Source organism: Grus americana, chromosome 3 (genome assembly GCF_028858705.1).
Source record: "Grus americana isolate bGruAme1 chromosome 3, bGruAme1.mat, whole genome shotgun sequence".
NCBI classification, from domain to species: Eukaryota; Metazoa; Chordata; class Aves; order Gruiformes; family Gruidae; genus Grus; species Grus americana.
Genome location: NC_072854.1, coordinates 109,255,604 through 109,275,582, shown reverse-complemented (window position 1 = coordinate 109,275,582; position 19,979 = coordinate 109,255,604). Strand labels below are relative to the sequence as shown.

The window sequence follows — 19,979 nt, the reverse complement described above, 5'->3', positions numbered from 1 at the left end:
CTGTGCTTCACCTTTTCATTGATAGCATGGCTTGAAATATCTTGACTTTTAAATTATTTTTCAGAGAGATCTCACAGAATGATGCCTTGGAGGTCATAGAAGAAAATGTGTTTTCCAACCTTCCCAAACTACATGAAATGTAAGTAATGAGCAATCTAAATTCAAAGGAGACAATTATAAAGATTCATTATAGGCAAGTATCAAAGGTTTCACAGTTTGGTTCAGGTAAGCTCTGAAGAATTCATAGCGATACAGGAACATTTGAAATCTCCCTTTGTCTTTCCCATCTTCTTATCTAACTGTCTCTTTCTTTCCCTAGTCAGCCTGAAACTTATCCTCGAACCACTGCCGATATCAAAAAGTGGCGGGGTCTGCCGGTCTGTGGTAGGCTGCTCTTTGAAATTGTGCAGATCTTCTGCTGTCAAAAAAAAAAAAAACAACAAAAAAAAACAAACCAAAAAAACCCCTCAGTGTATAGTACCACTACATCCTGGGGCAACCACAGATATTTTAAGATCAATATATCGATATATATTTCCTCTGATGTTTCATTTTCTCTTTGCAGAAGAATTGAGAAGGCCAACAACCTCGTGTACATTGATCAAGATGCCTTCCAAGACCTTCCGAGCCTCAGATATTTGTAAGATCTTTTGCTTTTTGCAAGTACTGTACACGTTTTGAATGAAACAGATGTGCTTCTGTCCAACCCATGCTGAGCATTTTCTTTGATGAGATGGGACAATGCCCCCTCTTCCCTCACTGGTTGCACATTGTCAATCCACACTTTCGTCCCGAGGACTGCACACAATCCTCAGAAAAGCTGAATATCCTCCATGGAGGAGTCCCCTACACGAGATCCTTGAGCCTTTCTAAGCAACAGGTTGAAACTGTATGATGAGAAAAGGAGCTGGGCTTTTTTTAGGTCTATAAAAACAGGTCTAGGTTGCAATTCCTCTTGAGAGCTTTGGGACATGTGTCTTTGCTATGGCTCTGCCTCCTGTTATACTTCGCACATGTGTTCTTAAGTCTTCACATTCTCTTTAGCAATGGCAGTGCTGTAGCAATGGTTTTCACTAACACTTGATGTGAGATGATTAAAACCTTAGAATACCAATGTATTGATGTATGCTATAACTTTATTTCATTAGACAGCCACATCAAGAATGTTGCTTGCACAACTGTGGTTGTCACATCTGCTCCCATGAGGTTGCCATCACAATTCAGTGATAATTGAATCCATCCTTAAAATAAACTGTTACCCAAAAAGATTTTCATAGCTTTTAGCACATGATCTTAACATGACTAATAACCCCTCCTCTGCATTAAAACCCCAATGAAGTCCAATGAACTCTGTTTAACAGCAATTACTTTAATTGCTGTAGCTTAAATAAGCTCCCACGGTGCTCTTTGCTGAACAATGGCATATACATCCAGCAGGATATTATCTTAAGTTTTATATGTCCATCCGCCTGAGCACATATGCCTAACCTTGTTTTCCTTACTTACACAAGAAGCCTTACTCATTCAAAAACCGTGATCATGATTTCTACATTTGAGTACATAAGAGTAAGTGCTTAATTGTCTGGTTAGATATTTCTTAAAGATGGGATGAAATCAGGTCAGTGGTCTAATAAGCATAGCTCCCAGTAAGCTAATGAGTGTTTAAGATATCTGAAAATCACTAGCATCTGACAGGTTCTGGGCTCAAAAAAAGACAAAAGGCATTGGTTTGAATCCAAACATTAAGATTTGAGACTTAAAGTTTAGCCTTTGGATATAAGGTGTATTTAGCACTACACAAACCATTATAATTTAAACCCTCATTGAACAGGAATATGTGGTTAGAGTTGCAGTAGGATTGTCGTTCTCCCCAGTATTTTTACCAATATCTGCTTTATCATATTAACCAGGCACCTTGATATCCTTTAACTTTTGTATGCGCATAACTGAAACACAGATTTTTCTCCTAGCAGTAGGGAAATCAAGCTTTAAATTTGCATTGTCATGAGGAGACATCATATGCTTTTTGCTTTTGGTTTCAAGCCTGAGTCATTTGGCAGTTACTGTCTTTGAATAATTCTGGCTACCTATGAACGAATACACAGCATTTGTTTGTCACGTGTAAAATCTCCAGAACAAGCTGCTATGAGTAGTACAGTTGTCGGGTGGATAGGTGGATAGAAAGAATGAGAGCACATTTATCCCATACAAAATTGAAGAAATGTGAACACAGTAATGAACACACTAATTTCAGTGATTTTTTAAATGTGGGACACACAAATTATAGGTCGTGAGGAAAAGGTAAAATATCTCAAGTAGTGGAAGTTTTTCTCTTAACATTGGTGGATGCTCCTCTTTTGAACATTTGTCATTGCACACTCCCGTATATGTTGACTCAAACGTTCAGACATGCTACCTGTATAAAAATTCAGCTGCAGCAGCGTTACTATGACCTATAGAACAACAGATTAAATATATAGAGAATTGCGCGTGTAACTAACCATTCCCCATTCCTCATTAGCAAGTTCTACTCATTAGCTGAAATCAGAGTAAAATTTATTTTGGGTATTTTTTAAAGTTTTCTTTCTTGTGCGTATACAGGACTGGAAGAGACTCTCCAGCCTATTTCTTACTGGCTCTACTCCATGTATACCATTACTTAACTGCTTTATTGACATTCTTGATGCTCTCCACTATTCCCTGCTTTCTCTCTTTATTCCAGGGGAGGCTTTTCCAGAAACTCAATGATTTGGTGACTAGAAAATTTCCTCTAATTTTATTCATGGCCACTTAATTCACATTCATTCTTGTGCCAAAGCTTTTCTCTAATTTATATTGATAAAATCCATCTTTGGTGTTTACTCCACTAATGGATTTATGTTGCATCCTCTCTGTGCCTTCATTTTAGGAGGCCAAAAGAAACCCCACCACCAAGCCTCTTGTATGACTATAAATACTACAAAAGCTGCAGGCTTCATGGCTCTGAGCATCTGAACAGATGAATGTATCTTTTGTGCTAATGACAAGATTGGAGATAGCTGTGCTGGGTGTATAAATCAGTGTAACACCTTTGGCTTCAGTGGAGCTACATCAATTCACACCACAGGGATCAGGAGCAGGACCCAAAGTCCCTGTAGGAGCCTTCCACGGAGCAGTGAGCTAGATGTGATGCCTAGTTACATCATGCTCGGGTCACTCTATGTAGAATCATACCTTTGTGCTCTCTCTTGGCACGTTTCTGTAGGAAAGGCTGCCATTTTCTCTATCCCCTTGTTTCACTCACTGATGCTTGCCCTTTTAGAAACCCACCCTTGAAAAGGCAGAGACATTTACTCTTTGAAAGAATAAGACTGTTAATTTAATAAGAAAGCAGAAACCTTGATGGAATGCTGCAAAATGGGAGCTGGTAAAGGTAACCCAGTCCTGGTATTCACCTTCCTGTGACATACAAGGAAGGGTCAATTAGTGAAAACATAAGGCAAGATGCTGAGGGGAGTTAATGGACTGATGGGTTTTGTGTCCAGTTCTGGTTTTTTTTGTTGTTGTGGGGGTTTGGGGCGGGGGGGGCGGTACACAATGCAGAAGCAAAAGGTTGTAAACTTGAGGGATAGAGTGTAAAATAATTCAGAAAAAGGTTAAGCAGCTGTGTGGACAGGAACACTATAAACAGCTATTTGAGAAATGATAAAAATTTTAAGGCCATGAAGGGAAACTAGCAAACCTCTGTACGTCACAGCCTAATTCTCCCATTAACTGCTGGAAGTTAGAAAGGAATAGCAAGTGCTTTCATAAATATCTTGTCACAAAACAGATGAGGAGATTCTGTCCGACCGTACACAGGGTTGTGTGTGAGTAGAAAAGCAAACCTGATGCTGGTCCCACTGGGATGTACTCCTGTTGCCCATGCGCCGTGTCTTCCGCCCAGCTGGGGTCCATGCCAGCTTCCCAAATAGTCCACGCTGAAGTAGCAGAGCTGGAGATGGATTCCTGTACTCAGAGAGGTCCTTGGCCCAACCTTCTGTTGCAGACCCTGCTGTAGACCTCTGTAGACCTTCCTGGTCTGCCCCACGAGTCAGAGCAGCTGGCACAGGCAGCCCCGTGCCTCGGTGTAAAGAAGTATAGTGAGAGCCAGCTGCAACCAGCACGCCAAAACAAGGGGACTCAGGTACCTGCCCATTGCTGGGCTTGTTGTGGTTCTTCTGAAGTTTCCGGCCATGGTGGCAGTCTGGCAGGGTACGCAATGCGCGATCTGATTCTTCACAACAGCGCTGTGGCTGGGGCAGAACTGTTAAAACACAGTTCAGAAAATCTCGCAGAAAAATATATATTTACTGGTGTTTTCCATAAAAAAAAAAAGAGAAAAGTTAATCAGTGTTAATGCCTCCGACTGAGCCTAGACACCACAGCCCATCAGTTTAATGACCTTTGCAACGCATTGCTTGCAAAGCTGTCTCTGTGCTCCTTCAAAAATAGTTGTATAGCCACTAGATCTCATTTATGGGCAGGCAAGAAGCTCTGGCTAGCCTTGTCAGTCCTCTCATCAGTTTCATGGGCTCGTTACAGCCACTAGCTGTTGAACATTAATATGCTTTTATCTCTGTCAACATGGGTACAAATACATTTTCTGCTCACCCCACTCCCTTTGTCTCCTGGATCATCATTACTGGTATGGCAAAAACACTTAGAAGAGAAAAAATGCAATGCCGAAATACTCTAAACCTTCTAGAAAAATGCAAGCTTAACTTTCTCACCAGTTTTCTAGGAGCGGTGAAGAGAATTGTTAATTGGTCGTTTGGATATATGCCAAAGAGACAGACTGCTTCGAAATGGTAACTTATTGACCTTTTCATGGGTACAAGATTATTTATCTGGCTCTCATTAGGGAGAGCAGTGGCATTGTCTGTTTAATAATGTAGTGATGGCTTTTCAAACCTATTTTCTTTCCAAAATTAGTTATCATGTGTAATCTGTGTCCTTTGGTTCTTTTTTTACACTGGATGTGTCAAAGTCCCATATTAAGCAATCTCAGCTTAAAATAGAAAGATCTGAATGTAACACCCCTATCAGATCAATTTTGAGGGCATAAAGCTGGATTGTTGGAGGGGAGGGGAAATTTAGGTCTCAAAAGCACGCGTTTTATTTGCAAAATTGTGGTGAGCAAAGCCCAATTCGAAAGTCTTGCAGCTGCTTGTACCTGCCTGGTCGTATTTCGTGGAGGACCTGACACACACGTGTCTGGCACGCTTCCTAAGCCCACACATGTATTTGCTGCCGATGCAGCAAAGTCCACAGAATCGTTGACCCTTTGCGTGGAGTTGGGTCTTCAGTAAAAAAGAAGCGATGCTCCGCTCCTTCCTTTCGCATGGCAGCCTCACGCCTAAAGACTTCGCCTCAGAAGCAGGTGTTGGGGATGACAGGCTCAGCTTGGCCTGCAAGGCTGGCACACACGAGCCAGAGGAATCTCTTGCGGAGTCAGACTCACATGCGGTATAAAGTAACCGGCGTGATTAGGGGACACAAAAATAATGCTTTCTGAGTGATGTTGTATTTATCTCTGCCTACCTTGGGTTTGCAATTTAGCAAACACCCACAATAAGTTGATGCGGTAAACTGTGTTCCCAGTTTTGTCGGAGTAGTTCCTACCAATTTGGCCTAAAAAAGAGCTAGGCGTGTTGCTATGTCTGGAGATAAGCAGCCAGAATCTTCCAGGAATTAGTTTCTGAAAGATATTTTTTTCTCTGCTGATCATGGTGCTACATTTTCTTAAGTGCTGACTCCAGTAAGCCTTTTCAGAAAGACAATTAATGCTTTGGAAAGCAGCCATCAGCCATCTGAAAAACAGGTTCTTACTGAGCTGTTTATGCATGGCAAGGGGGGACTCAGTTATAACACAGATTAAAGAGGACACTTGTTTAAAGTGAGGCTACTAAGGATGTATATGTTATATGGTAAATATATTGACAAAACTGTCCTGCAGGAAAGATATTCAGTAAATTGGATTATCTACATTCTAACAAGATTATCCACTTAAAGGCCTCCGGAGATTTTCTGGTTGAATAAAAAGAGAGGGAAGATCTAAGCTGCAGTCTAGCTAAATATTTTTTTTTTTAGTTCTTTCTCTGCAATTAATTAAAAGAACATTCTCTCCTGCTCCTAATCACTGTTCTGTGCCTCTGTGCAATCAGGGCTTTGTGCCACCTGTAGATTTACTTCAATATGTAATGATTTGTCAAAGACGCTTTCCTCTTCATCTTATGCTGCTCAGTTGACACCAGTACAGACTGAGCCCTGGACACTTTGGGTTTACTGGAAAGATCAGGACTATGGCATCACCCAAGGCCTTGAACGTGTCTTTTCACACATGTACGGTGAAAGCCCTGCTAACCTGTGTGGCATTTGGATGTTTTGGTAGTAAGTTGCCATTGGGAGCAGTGTTTCAATAGAATATGTTAGAGTACCGTCACCTTTCATTACTGCAACATGAGAACAGGGATATTCTCGGGAAAGTACTGTAGAAAGGAAAGCTTGTCACGTCTTGTCCTCTGTCCTGCAAGAGCCAGACACTACTTGGCACCAGTTTGCTTCTTCATTTGCCTACTAAAGGAAACGCATGCCATAATTTGTATTTAACAAAGGGCTCATAAAAAGAATTGCATGAATTTTTAGTGTATGACTCATTTAAAATTAAGGGCAGCTTTCAACTAAAACCCTGTACATCTCCAGTAATTTAGGGAGTGTACTTTAAAATACTGTAAGAGGGGAGTTACAGGTTCTTCTTCTATTGCTTCTACTTTTTTCAGCTAATTCTTTTTACAAAGTATAAGTGCAGAAGTACTTTAGATAATAAGGACCTTGTGAAATCCACATGCTTCATTAATCATGCTTTCTATTTAACTATATGTAATAGTTTTTCAAAGGCATTTTTGTAGAGCTTTCCTGGTCACATGTGACAGCTGTTATTTTTAAGCTAATGCAATGGCAGACCACTCTGACTCCTGAGACAAAACAGTCATGACATTTAGCAACTTTCCCAAACTGGCTCCTTGAATATTCACTATACTGCTTTATTTTTTTTTCCTGCATATAATGCATTGATTTTTATTATGAGACAGATAACAAGTTGGTTTTTCAACATCTGAGCATATCCAGATACCACCTCAGGAATCTCAGAGCAGTACGCATGCAAGTGAATGACTACGTTATGGACCTGTGTGTCACCCTGAGCGCCCAAATGTAGGATTTGGTTGTGACATGAAGGTGTTCACTTTCCATTCGCATTATGAAACCTGAGAGGTTGCAACTCTCCTGAAATAATCTAGGTTCATAATAAACATCAAATGAATGCTGTTACTTTTTTCCAGTCTCAACCAGTCCTTTTCATCACCATTCAACTATTCAGGAATGAATCTGGGGAAAAAAAAAAAATCCAGTAATGAAAGAATATTGTTCTGTTTAAGTGCTGGGATAAAAAAAATACCTTCCATATACTACTAATACATTCCTTAGAGAACCAATATTCTAAGTGAAAGGTTACCTCCTCTACCATCTCACATATCAAAAATGCAAAGGTATAACTAAACTTTGAAGAACCCAAATTTTCTCTTTGTTTGGTGGAGTCAAAATGAGAGATTTTAGTGGCTGGGAAAAGCTCCCAGCTGGTCAGAGCCCAGCCCGGTCCCTCCTGTGCGCAGCCCTCCCCTTCCAGACATCAGCAGCCACCAGCCACCTCCTGCTGCATGCCAATATCACGTTTGACCTGCCCTTCCTACTGCTCTGGATAGCAAAATTTTCTTAAATTAGAGGTGGTACAGCTCTATGGATACCTGTGACCGTGTTTCCTCGCTGGCTGTGGGCACAGGGTTTTCCTTCAAAGTCCGCGTTTCTGGGATGGTGTTTCATGGACAGGAACTGCAACAGTGACGCTCAACATGGTGGGAGGGTGGAGGTAGATAAATACGGAGGCTCAGGCCCATTTCCAGTCACACAAACTGCTGAGACGTTCCCATGCGTTCAGTTCCTCGCTATCGGATGTGCTGGGGAATAAAATGTTGTAATTCTCTCTTACTTTCATGAAATAATGTTATTTCCAGTGGAATTAATGTATCCTCTGTTAGAGTAGAAGGTTACAATTGTGGTGAGTTGATCCTTTTGTCTTAAAAGAGCTACTATGAGAATAATTATCCTCTGTCTGTGCAGTTGATTTCTTAGAATATGGTTGGGAAATTAATACTGACAGTTTCGTGAGATCATCAGGAAGGACTGTGTAATTATCCAAGGCAGGGTTTCTCCCTTGACTTCAGTGGGGCAGATTTCAGCTTGTCCTTTGGAGAAAAACCTTTTTACATTACAATGTCAAATTTCCTATGGGCAAACCCCATGTTTGTGGCTAAACTCTGCTTTTTGTTGCTGCCATTTTAAGTCCCATGTTCTTTCTTTGTTAATTATTGCTTCATTCCTGGGGCAGACTGAATAATCTTTATCTGTTCTCTACTCCTTAGGTTAATATCAAATACTGGCCTTCGGTTTTTACCTGCTGTCCATAAGGTGCACTCTTTCCAGAAAGTTTTACTGTAAGTTTTAATGTCTGCTTTTCACTTTTTAAAAGCTCCCTTTGAATGTTCTCCTGCTCCAACAAACCCTTTCAAGACATGATTCCCCTCGCGTTCGCTCATTAGCTTCACAGTAGCGTTTTGGGTTGTAATTTTGTAGGCATTGACAATAAAGTGGCCCAAAAGGTCTCAGCTCTCTCTAGGTCTCCCTTCTACAAAGCATTATAACTTGTACTTTACAGACCGCACTTCCTTTGACTATGTACGCTATGAGTGTGTCCCTGGATGGCCCAGGGGATGGATAACAGCCTTCTACTCCTCTTTCACTGGTTGAAATCCAAACCAGGCTGGTGGCAGTGGAAATTTGTTGCCCCCTGGTGACAGTTCTCTGGCCTGCATGGGAATACTTGCTGATCTCCGAGCTGTTTTCTATGAAGATGTGGCCAATGTGGCCACATCACAGAGGAAAAAAAAAAAAAAAAAAACCAACCCACAGGGAAATATCTCTACCATGCTCATTTTTTTCAGTGGCAGTACAACTGTCCAGAGAATTAAATATTTTTTTCTATGGAAAATTCCAGTGCCAGCAGGAAAAAAAAAAATTGTGTAAAATTTTGTGTGAAAGCAGGTGCTTTTTTTTCCTGTAAAAGCACCTTTTCCTTTTTTTTTAATAAAATGCATATCAGAAAACGCTTGATTTTCACTGAAGAAGATCTTGACATAAATTTTTCAATCAGTTCTTAGTATAATTGAAAGCAGAAAACCCAGAAAATTAGAAAATATTTCTTCTCTTCCTTTGGACAAGATATATTGTTAAGGCACAGGCAAAGTTCTGCATGTTCAAATCTTTGATTAGAAGACTTCAAGCTGCAGAAGCATTAATCCTGCAATTGTCTTAGTAATGGCTATTAACATAAATAAAAATGCACAGAAAACGTAGAGGAGGATGCCTGAAAATAGTACACACGCATATAAGATAAGGAATAAATTTCTGTGATACACTGGACATACATAATTCTGAGAACTGCACTTCAGGGCTCCCCAAAACCATCAAGCAAATGCCACAGATACGGAGCTACAGAGCTTTCCTCTTGTGTACCTTTATGTTTATCATCAGTCTTAACTAGACTTGAATCCTCCTGAGCAAGAGGGTGGGTTTTTTCAGGTGAAAATCCTCACTTTCCTGTAAGAATAAGTAAACCTTGATACTCCTTGAGTCACAAAATAGACCTTGGCCCCACTGACATCAGTAAGAAAACTCCTGTTGGCTTTAGTTATGCCAGTATTTAAGTCCCAAAGATAGTTCTTGATGGGTCATTGATGTTTGTAAAAGGCTCATGAGTGTCCTTAAGCAGAGGGAAACACTTCACTTGTATGGGTGCCGCTCCCCCTCCCTATTCCTACCTCTGCCGACCTCAGTTTGCAGACCGAGGCCTCTGTGCAAGCGTCACTTAATGCAGAGTTGTAGCTGTGTTCAACTGTCAGCGTGAGATAATTCTGGAATCGTGCTTAATTTCAGGCTCTGCAGATAATTCATTTTGTTCCATACTTTCCAACAGAAACAGCATGAAAACAACCACATCCCCAGTCTAAATTATGAGTAATACTGTTTAACTTCTTTGAGGTCTATTTTCAGCAAGCGACAGAACGTATATCTGCCTTTCCCTTTTTTCCTATCAGTCAAAAGCGCTGAAAGACCGAAATGCCTACTTGTCAGTTCAACAAACTGCATTGACAGGGGTCCCACGTCTTAAATTCTTAAGCGCATACAAAGCTTATAAGAAACCCCGTTGACATTGGCAGGGGAATTATTCGTGGGCTAGTAAGTACCCTGCTGTATCAGGCCAAAAAGGCTAATGGCTTTTCCTTCTTCTGGCTGGCAGGCCATGAGAGGGGGTGGCCTCGCAGCCCCTCAGCTTGCATTTTCTGGGCAGTATGTTTGCTGGAGGAACTATTTAATCCGCCTCAGGATTATAAAACCCGGGCTTTTATGCATTGTAATCACTTCAGCCTATTTGGGAGGAAGGTATGGGGGTGTTGGAAATGTTTTGTTCCAGCCTTTTTTACCAGGAAGGTTTGTGCTCTGCAGACAAAATGTCCCAGAAATGTAAGTTATTACCCTCTGCCTATAACAGTGCCTCAGATTGAATGTAAGGGAAAATGCTGTGTTTGAAACAGCGTATCATATTGACAGGTTCACAGAGATACAAAAAGCTGTGGTTTCTATTGTATTTTATTTTTCAGAGATATTCAAGACAACATCAATATACGTACAATCGAAAGAAATTCATTCACGGGCCTGAGTTCTGAAAGTGTGATTCTGTGAGTAAGACGCAGCAAAACCGTTATTCTCTTTGTTAGCTCATTTCTTCTCCAGAATAGGGTCAAGGAAACCAGGGGATGGGCACTATTTCATATGCTTCCAAATTCAGATTGAGGTTTTAGACTTTTCCTCTACCCCTGCAATCTCTGTATTCTGTTTCCCTGCCATGAAAAATGAATGCTTTTGTGGTTTTCTGTTGTATTCTAATCCTGCTCTTTATTTTAGAAGCACAGCATAGAGCAAATTTAGTAATTACTGATGCCAAGGTTAAACATATTCCACCTACAACAACAGTTCCATGTGATACAAATTGTGTTCAGAAGGATGGCATGACTCATAAATATTTACAGTCAGACACATCATTCAAAGACATTTATTACGCAGGCAAAAATATATGCAGATGTTGTGGGAATACGGTATATTTGTACACAATGTTAATGCATCGATACAGGCTGGTTCACAATGCAGTTTCAAGCCGTGTGGTTAGATGACTCTACATTTGACTCGAACAGTCACGTGTTTTAATGAACTATCTGGCTTCTTTGATCCTTCCTGTGGGTATATCAGAACGTACTCTTTGCTTGCTAACAAGGTGCCTTCATTTCACCTAGCCAGTGGCCAGACTGTAAAAGTTTCCCACTGTGTGTGTGCAGTTTACCTCACACACCAAAGCAGAGAAGCAAGATCTGATTGACTGATGGGGCTCACGTTGATTTTGGTGGGAGCAATGTCAGACCATCAATATTTGAAGAGAGGACGGTAACAAGTCACTTAGCTGCTATCTTTCCTTTTGCTCCATCAGTGATGCACAACCTCTGTCTACGTCAAGTTCCCTGAAGTTTTAAACACACACATAGTTTTCTCAAATACATATTCAAGTCATGATACCCCAAATGCACTGGTTTATCTTTTCTCCTGTGATAACAATATTTGCTACTTTGGTGGCACTTTGTATTTTCAGAGCACTGCGCAACAAGTACTCTATTTGTTCCCGTAATACCACTAAGGGGTGAGATAAATATCCCAGATTTTTACTGGGATTTAACCTCTCTGTGCCACTTGAGCAGCATGAAATTGGCTTCCCTTCTCTCCTCAGGATGTCCCATTGCTTATCTGATTACTGCTTGGGTATTGGAAGGATAGTGCTCTCTGAGGACTTAAGGCTGCTGGTTTGCTAGAAAAATTGTCCGAGGCAGGGGGATCATGTCCTCTTCCATCTGCTTTGCCCTGCCTCCTGCATCAGCCCCATTGCCATGGGCTCCCCGTGCCCACCGGTGTGTGCAGGAGCAGCAAGAGCTGTGCGAGCAGACCTGGCTACCACCCGCGCGGTCAGACGATGTCCTGACTCGGCTGTAGCTGTCCCTTGGGACAGAGACCTTGTGCGTGCTCTTTCAGAGTCCCTGGTTAGGTTTTCCTCGTGCTCTGATGAACTTGACTCATTTTAGACCCAGATTTGCTGGTTTTCTGTGCAAAACTGAAGTCACTATGCAATGCAACAAAAAGTTACCGTTACAGCAACATCATTTTGTGAAAACAGGTGTGTCAAGATGGCATCAAAAACACCCAGGACCACACCCACATTCTGGGGAGACACAATTTTAGCAGGTTTAGCTGTGGCAGGCTCCAAGCATATCTAACCCAGTAATTTGGATTGCATCACGCTATGCATGGGATCAGCACAGACTAGATCTGTGGATACATTTGGTTAAAAAATGCTAGAAATTTATGAAAGAAATTCGCCTTGCTTCCAGGTCCGCACGCCACTTAGAGCCTAAGATAGAGCTTTCCTGCCCTGAAATAGGGTGTAAATAGTACCGCAGGGGCAGTGGCCTCCTGCACCGGGTGCATTTTAAAGTGTGTTTTAAAAATACTGCTATAGCCATGAAGTGGTGAGTAAAAGCCCAAGCTCTGGATCTCTGCCTCTGTCGTCACTTGTTGATAACGTCAGAGTTGGTGGAGTCAGTTAGGGTGCTGGCTGAAGTCAGGGGAGAATTTCTCTCAACAGAAGTTTGTCTATATGTGCTATAATGAGGTCTTGGGATCTAGGTAATTTTTTTTTTTCTTTTTTTTTTCTACTTAAATGCAATTAGCCGGGTGACAGGAGTGTATAGTCCACACCGTACGGCAACAGTGACTCTGATTTTATGATCTTAGTATCTCATTGCGTTAGCATCCTGTTCAGTGAGAGAATGCAGTAAGTGCTAATACTGTGATTAAGAGCACATATATCAGCCTGGCAGCTACAAATGGATAAGATCAATGTAATATAATAAATGCTTTAAATACTTTAAGCAGGGACATGTCTCTCCTCTGTGCCTGCTCATACGTGTCTAATAGCGCTTGCGAGTGAAGGGGACAGTGACAGTTCTCCTGATCCGACCTGACAGACATTATAGACATGGAGCTATGTACATCTGCCTGTCGTGGTCAGAAGGGTAATCCTTTCAGCCAGACCCATAACTGATTTTCATGCTGACCTTAGCTCACCACCCCAGACCTGAGGTAAGTGGGTCACTCGCGTGCTCAGCTTTCAGTGTGAATTAGAAACAAAACGTCCAGGTTTGCTGACAGTTTAATTAAATCAGGCCACTTTTGCCATCAGTCAGGCTTGTCATTTCCTGCTGGAGAAGGCATGAGTTGCAAAGTGACGTTTAAAGCGAGATGAAGGACTGCACCGTAAAGATGATGAATATAACTGGCCCAAACGTAAATTTTTAGGACCGTGAAGGGAAGAGAGGAAAGGACGTTAAACATTAATTAGTTAATGCACTACAGTAAAAACTTGGCGGAAAGCCCCAGGACCTTCGATTCCCAGGTTCATACCTGTGTCTCCTCTTGGGGGAAGGAGCCCGGCGAGGTGGGACTGGGGCAGCAGAGCAGACAGGGACCGTCTTTTGTCAAGGCAGCAGACGCAGGAGGAATCAGCCACTTCCCAGGCAGCTGGGCACCACCGCCACCCCCACCCTGCCCTCCTGCCCAGCTCGGTGATGGGCAGCTTCCCTCCTCCGCCTGCATCACGCTGAGGACGCGAGACCACCGCAGACGGCAGTCTTTATTTCTAATAACTGGTAAAGGTTAAGCCATGGCCCAGTGTTTCAAAAGCATCTCAAAAAAAAGTAAAACTAAGTGGCACCCACAGCCCCGGCAGGAAAGATCCTGGTCTCGCCCCTCCTGGGATTAACCTGGAACAGCCTCATGGACTCCGCTGCAGCCTTCCCAGGGCAGCCGTGAGCAGCACCAGCGTCTTCATCAGCTCTGCCCTTCCTGCAGAAACTTACCCTAGCTATCACCTCTGATGGTAGCGCTCACCTGCACTGTTCGTGTCTGTACTCTCCAAAGGCTTGCTCCAAACGCTGGGATCTTATCAGCTAGTAGTCATAGAAGTTTCACCATTTGAATATCCGTTTAATAATTTTATTTGTTTGCAATCCCTTTCACTGATTTGAATTACATACATTTTAGTTATGAAGTATGAATAACAACACAACTCTTTTTTTTTTCTTTATTGCAGATGGCTGAATAAAAATGGGATTCAGGAAATTGAGAATCATGCTTTTAATGGAACCTACCTGGATGAGCTGTAACTATTTCTATTGTTTACTATTGTGAAAAGCAATTATTAGAAGGTAGTAACTGCTGCAAGTTTGGGGTTTTTTTAATCTCAGATTGTTTTAGCATCAATATTGTTGTGTTTTTCAGAAATCTAAGTGATAATCACAACCTAGAAAAATTACCAAATGAGGTCTTCCAAGGAGCCAATGGGCCCATTGTTTTGTAAGTAGTATTTAGGTATTATATTTCTCATTATTAACTCCCTAGAAAAGAACAGAGAAGAACATATGAATGCCAGTCTGGATTTCAACATCTCATAAATCTTGGCGTTCAAAACTGGAGATGTATTTCTGAATATTAACAAAAATGGAAGCCATAACTGAAATTTCAGTCTAGGTCTATGTTTTCACTTTGTCTTCAAGTTTTTGGGAGTATTTGGATCCAGGAATTTAGATCCAGATTCCTCTCCACAGTTGATTAAGCTCTGTAAGAGAGTAGTTCTGCTTTGGGTTTTGTTTTTTTTTTTTTCCCCCCCGAGAAAAATGCTGTTAGTTTTTTGTTTGAGCAAAATCAAGAATAGGTGAGTGGGTCCTCAGTGCTTAAATCTGAATTGCTAGCCACTAAAAATCTGCCCCTGCATCTCTGAAGCCTAATTCTGAAGATAAAATCCTTACCCTACAGGTGTCCCATCTGCTGTAGAGATAGATGTGTCTTTGGTGGGTGGTAAGATGGAAAGCGAGATCTCAGCAGTAGAGAGTTCAGCAGTAGGATGCTCATGGATCTCAGTCAACATTACCTCGGGCCACAGTTTGCCACGGGGTCTGAAAATGGCTGTGAGTGTGCACCACTGCTTGTGTTTCTGAGCACAAGCCAGAACACGTAAGACCTGCAACAGAGACGTGGGAGTCTTTTTTTTTGTCTCTCCAATTCACCAGAGCCTTTCTTGCTTCCCCTCTACCCTGGATGTCCAGAGAGGGCTAGGAGTCACCCAGAAAGGATGAAAAGGGGTCGTGGGAGCTGTTGGAAGATTTTACACAGAGGTTAGAGTGGTTAGAAATCTAAAAAAGAGGGAGAAAAATGTCTGGTTAACCTTGAGTTCAGATCAGAACTCTTCTGAAGGCCTTTTTTCCACGTTGTGATGGTCAGTCCACCTACAATATAAAGAACTATAGTATGGGTTACTGTATTTATGCTCCACTTCCATCACTCCCTCAAAGTGTCTTCCTTCTTTGGAAAAGACTGCCAGCGGAGCATCTTTTCAGCAGTAATATCATAGATGTTTCTTTGGAAAAGCATTGTTTCCTGTACCAAAAAGTAAATGCATTTTCTTTGCAAACTGTAGCTGATACAATCATAATCTGGAGCTTTATCAAATTGATTTGGCTGCAGTTCAGATTCATTTGATAGTTCAATTTCTAACACCAAGTTATTTGTGTAAGAAGTTTTCTGTTCCATTACCTATACATCCACTATTCTGTGGATGAGAAATTACCTTTTTACCCTGACCGAGATCATGAAAAAACAGCTTTCTTACTTATCTGTCACTGTAGTGTACACCAGGAGTGTGTTTTCACTTGTGGAAGTGATTGACCCATAATCATATCTTTGCTGGGACAAATAGTGTTGTTGCAATCAAATCTGTGTTTCAGACTGCAGTGTTTTATTAGAATGAACATCGGGATGTTTTAACTCTTGATCTTCCTGAACCAGTGTTCTACGGTCAATTAATACCAACTTCTATTTTATAGTTCAGCATATTAAAATAATGTGAAAGAAACACAAACACAAACAGTAATGTTGGAAAGCACCAATCTTAGCCCTTGCACAGGCTACAAAATTTCACGAATCAATTCCTCTCCCAGGCTTACAGCTCTTGGCCGAATTAGAATATCTCTTTTGGAAAGACATTAGATTGTGAGTTAAAGGATCTCAACACTGACAGTAGGCAAGTAAATCAAATGGCTAATTACTCCCACACCTATACACATTCCTTCTATCCAGAAATACACTGTGTTTCCAACTTGGAGTTTCATAGCTTTAATTTTCAGCCATATAGTTTCATTTAACCATCTTCTGGTGCTCCCAGACCTGTAGGAGCTTACACCAGCTTTTACTGAAGTCCTGAGGAGTTGTCTGGCTGCATCCTAACTCGGATGCAGAGCAAAGTACGGCTGTGGACCTTGCAATTTGTCTTCAATGGAGAACCCATATATGGGGGCCACAGAAGAGCTCCAGTAGATCCCCAGCTCAACAGCTGAGTCCCTGAAGCACAGTCAGAGATCAGTTTAGATACAAGCATGGAAAAAATTGTTCTCACCAGTCAGTCTACCCCTCTCTGATTTCTGCTCCGCCAGCCATTTCTTGCTATTTTTGTATGTTCCTTTCAAACCTCATCAGCTGGCCAGTATTTTTGCTAATCCAACAGAGACTCTCAGTGGGAAAAGGAGGTGGTTGGAAGAGAAGTCAGATTCATTTCGCTGTTCCTGCACTGGCTGCTGCCAAGGCTGATGACTGGCAGCCAAGCAATAATAATACAAGAACATGTTTTCCAGTCACCGATGCTTTCTGGTTTGATTTCCTACTCCCACTCTATCATCTTGTTCATTGTGGTTATTTAGTTTATCAAGCCTCTTAACTAGAGAGCAACATCCTAAAGAGCCTCAGCACTGAGGTCTGTGCAGTGACTCAGTGGCGTAAGTTACTAAACCACCTGCACAATGTCTGTGTTTGCTGTTCAGGGGCTTGTCAGTGGTGTGTTGATAACTATCCCTAACAGACATACCAACAAACCCCACAGGAGTATGCAAAGCACTTTACCTAACTGGCTTCTCTTTATGTGCAATAATGAGCATAAAAATAAAAATTTTTAAAAGAAGAAGAAAATATTTTCATGGAAATACAGTTAATATTTATGAAATTATTTAGAGACGCCCAGAGATCCGGTAACATTTTAGCTATTTTTAAGTCCTGTTCATATTTACTATGATATTCCTATTCATATTTATTTGTTATTTCCTCTCAGTGTAATAACAGTTTGGACTCGGTAAAGATTTTTAAAGAAGACATTTTCCATGCTCTTGTTCAGAATTATGACCCCTTGTGAAGTTTCATAGGCTCTTAATGATACCACAAGTGATGCTCTCTGCGGATTTAGGCAGAAAGCTGCTGTTCAGTTGTTGAGTCATGAGCATATACTCTAGGTGACAGTTTTCATTAGGCAGCATACTAAGGGCAATAGTCAGTCCATGAAAGAATCGAGGTTGCTCGTTGCAACCTAATTACCTCTTCAAGTGTCTAAGTCAGAAATCGATAGCCTAAAATTTCTCATCAGCTGCTGCTTTTAGCTCCTGTGAGAAACAGGTCAGTCCCAGAACAACCTCAGGAGATGGTTCTCTCAGCCTGACCTGCAGAAGTTCGAAGCATTTCTGACTCCACCGGTCTGTCTTGCCCTTCCAGGTAGAAGTCATGGCCCCAGGCCAGTGGGGCAGAGTGGGGTCTGAGTTTGCTCCTCTGCTGCCAGAGTTCATGGTCCAGTTGTTGAAGGTGATACATTCCTTCAGAGCCTGGATGCAAAGCCTGAGCTGTGGGCACAGCATGGACACAAATACCATCTTCACCCACCACCAATTTTAGCAACTGCTTTATTAGCTGCCTATGAATTTGTTAGACTTGGCCACCCTAAGCTAAGGACCGTGAGTTCAAACAGAGCCATTTCCTGGTATTAATTTTGTTTCTTAGAATGGAGAACAGAAGTGCAAATGTGCATATGGTGCATAGCAACTGTCTAAACTTTGTTACATGCTGCTAAAACCTGGTCGCTCCCTCACATGGCATCACTCTACTGCATTAATATGATAATAAAAGCAATTTGTGAATGTTGGATAACTGAGATCAAATAACATGTTGTCCCAGCATCGTACTGTTATGCGTGAATTGGAAACTGTACCTTGGAGGGGGCACAAAGAAAAATGACAAATATTGTCAGTCTGATTTGTTGATTAGGGAAAATTCCTTTCTTTTGTCGGAGAATAAAGAGCAGAGCAGCCTCAGCAAACACTGCATCCTGGATCAGTCTCAGGCCATAAGAGCACAGGGGCTAAGGGAGGACAGGGTGATTTTGTGCAGTTCATTTTTACTGTTGCTCTTAAGAGACAGGAATGTGCTCTCCTGCTCCCACGAGCTGAGGGACACGGATTGTGCCCTAGTCAGGGAAAATTAGGGATGTTTTGCCCCAACTGTTACCCCCTGGGGCCGTGGGCACAGGTTCCCAAGTATCTCTTAGCCTTGAGATGGAGCACCCTTGGTCCTTCTTCCTCTTCCCCACCTGCATGGTACAAGTCAAGATTTAGTGTTTGCACAATGTGTTTCCTTTTAAAAGACCCACTAATGGTCTTTAATACATTCGTAGCTGCTGCCTTTGATAGCCTGTCCCACACAGTAATTGCTTTCCACATAAACACATCTCTCCTAACCTCCTGTAATCTTGCCCCTTTCTTCACTTCAGCCTGTGCTCTCTTTGTTTTTTAAACCTCCTGAAATGTTTTGTTATTTTTGTTCCTCACAGTTTGAACCGTGTCACCCCTGTCTCTCTTTAATCTCTTTTTCTTCCTAATGAGTACAAAACCTGATATCCCCAGCCTCTCCTTACATCTATACCCCCCTGTGAGCTTCTCTGTGTTTATTGCCTTTTCCACAGCAGCCTTCCCATGATGTGATGTTCATGTAGCAAACTTCTGTTGTGATTTCATCAGCCTTTTTTATCCTGTAACAGTATTCTGGAATGATTGTTGCACTTACTGAACCTAGAATCATATGGCACTAATGGTTTATGTCCCTGCTAATTCTTACTCAGAGGGTTATGGGATTTTTTTTTTTCTTTTTTCTTAGGCCAGAATAACATAACTTGATTGTTGTTTGCAATGGATATTAGTTCAGGTTTCCTGAAGGAACACCTAATTTATCCCTGGATCCTCTTTTCAATGTAGATTTCCAGCTAATCTCTTTCCAATCACTACTCTGAAAATGAGTAGGACAGTCTAAAACACATATCCACCATCGAGCAGAAGTAAATCTGCTTTTTACTGAGATTTTCATATGTTTTCTTAAAGGGATATTTCAAGGACAAGAATCAGTTTCCTGCCAAGTCATGGATTAGAACTCATTAAGAAGCTAAGAGCAAGGTCTACGTACAATTTAAAAAAGCTTCCTGATTTAAGCAAATTTAGATCTTTGATTGAGGCAAACTTCACATATCCTAGCCATTGCTGTGCATTTGCAAACTGGAAAAGACAAAAGTAAGTGATTCCATTTGTTTTTCTTTTTGGTGCTTCTCAGCAGTTGATAGTAAATTAAATAAACTTCCTCAAAGTCTGAATAGAAAAGGTGTCTTCAGTGCAGGTAAGTAAATGGATAGAAATAAATAAATACACAATACATACAAGTTTATGCATGCTACACGGTGCACAGCCTCGCCATTACAGGGGAGAAATAAATTTTGATAGCTGTGTTAGCACCAGCGTTTTCCCCAGCTGCAGCCCTAGCCCTCACCTGTCATA

The 19,979-nt window shown here is 41.5% G+C and overlaps 1 protein-coding gene across 1 annotated transcript in view; it reads left to right on the top strand.

Moving 5' to 3' along the window:
* The window catches only part of FSHR (follicle stimulating hormone receptor), an 83,090-nt gene that overhangs the window by 56,139 nt on the left and 6,972 nt on the right, over positions 1 to 19,979 (top strand). Inside the window, exons 3-9 of the mRNA XM_054822973.1 lie at positions 65 to 139; positions 566 to 640; positions 8,499 to 8,570; positions 10,794 to 10,871; positions 14,384 to 14,452; positions 14,572 to 14,646; positions 19,533 to 19,718. Of these exons, the coding sequence (XP_054678948.1) occupies positions 65 to 139; positions 566 to 640; positions 8,499 to 8,570; positions 10,794 to 10,871; positions 14,384 to 14,452; positions 14,572 to 14,646; positions 19,533 to 19,718 (630 nt within the window). The remainder of the gene's footprint in view (positions 1 to 64; positions 140 to 565; positions 641 to 8,498; positions 8,571 to 10,793; positions 10,872 to 14,383; positions 14,453 to 14,571; positions 14,647 to 19,532; positions 19,719 to 19,979) is intronic.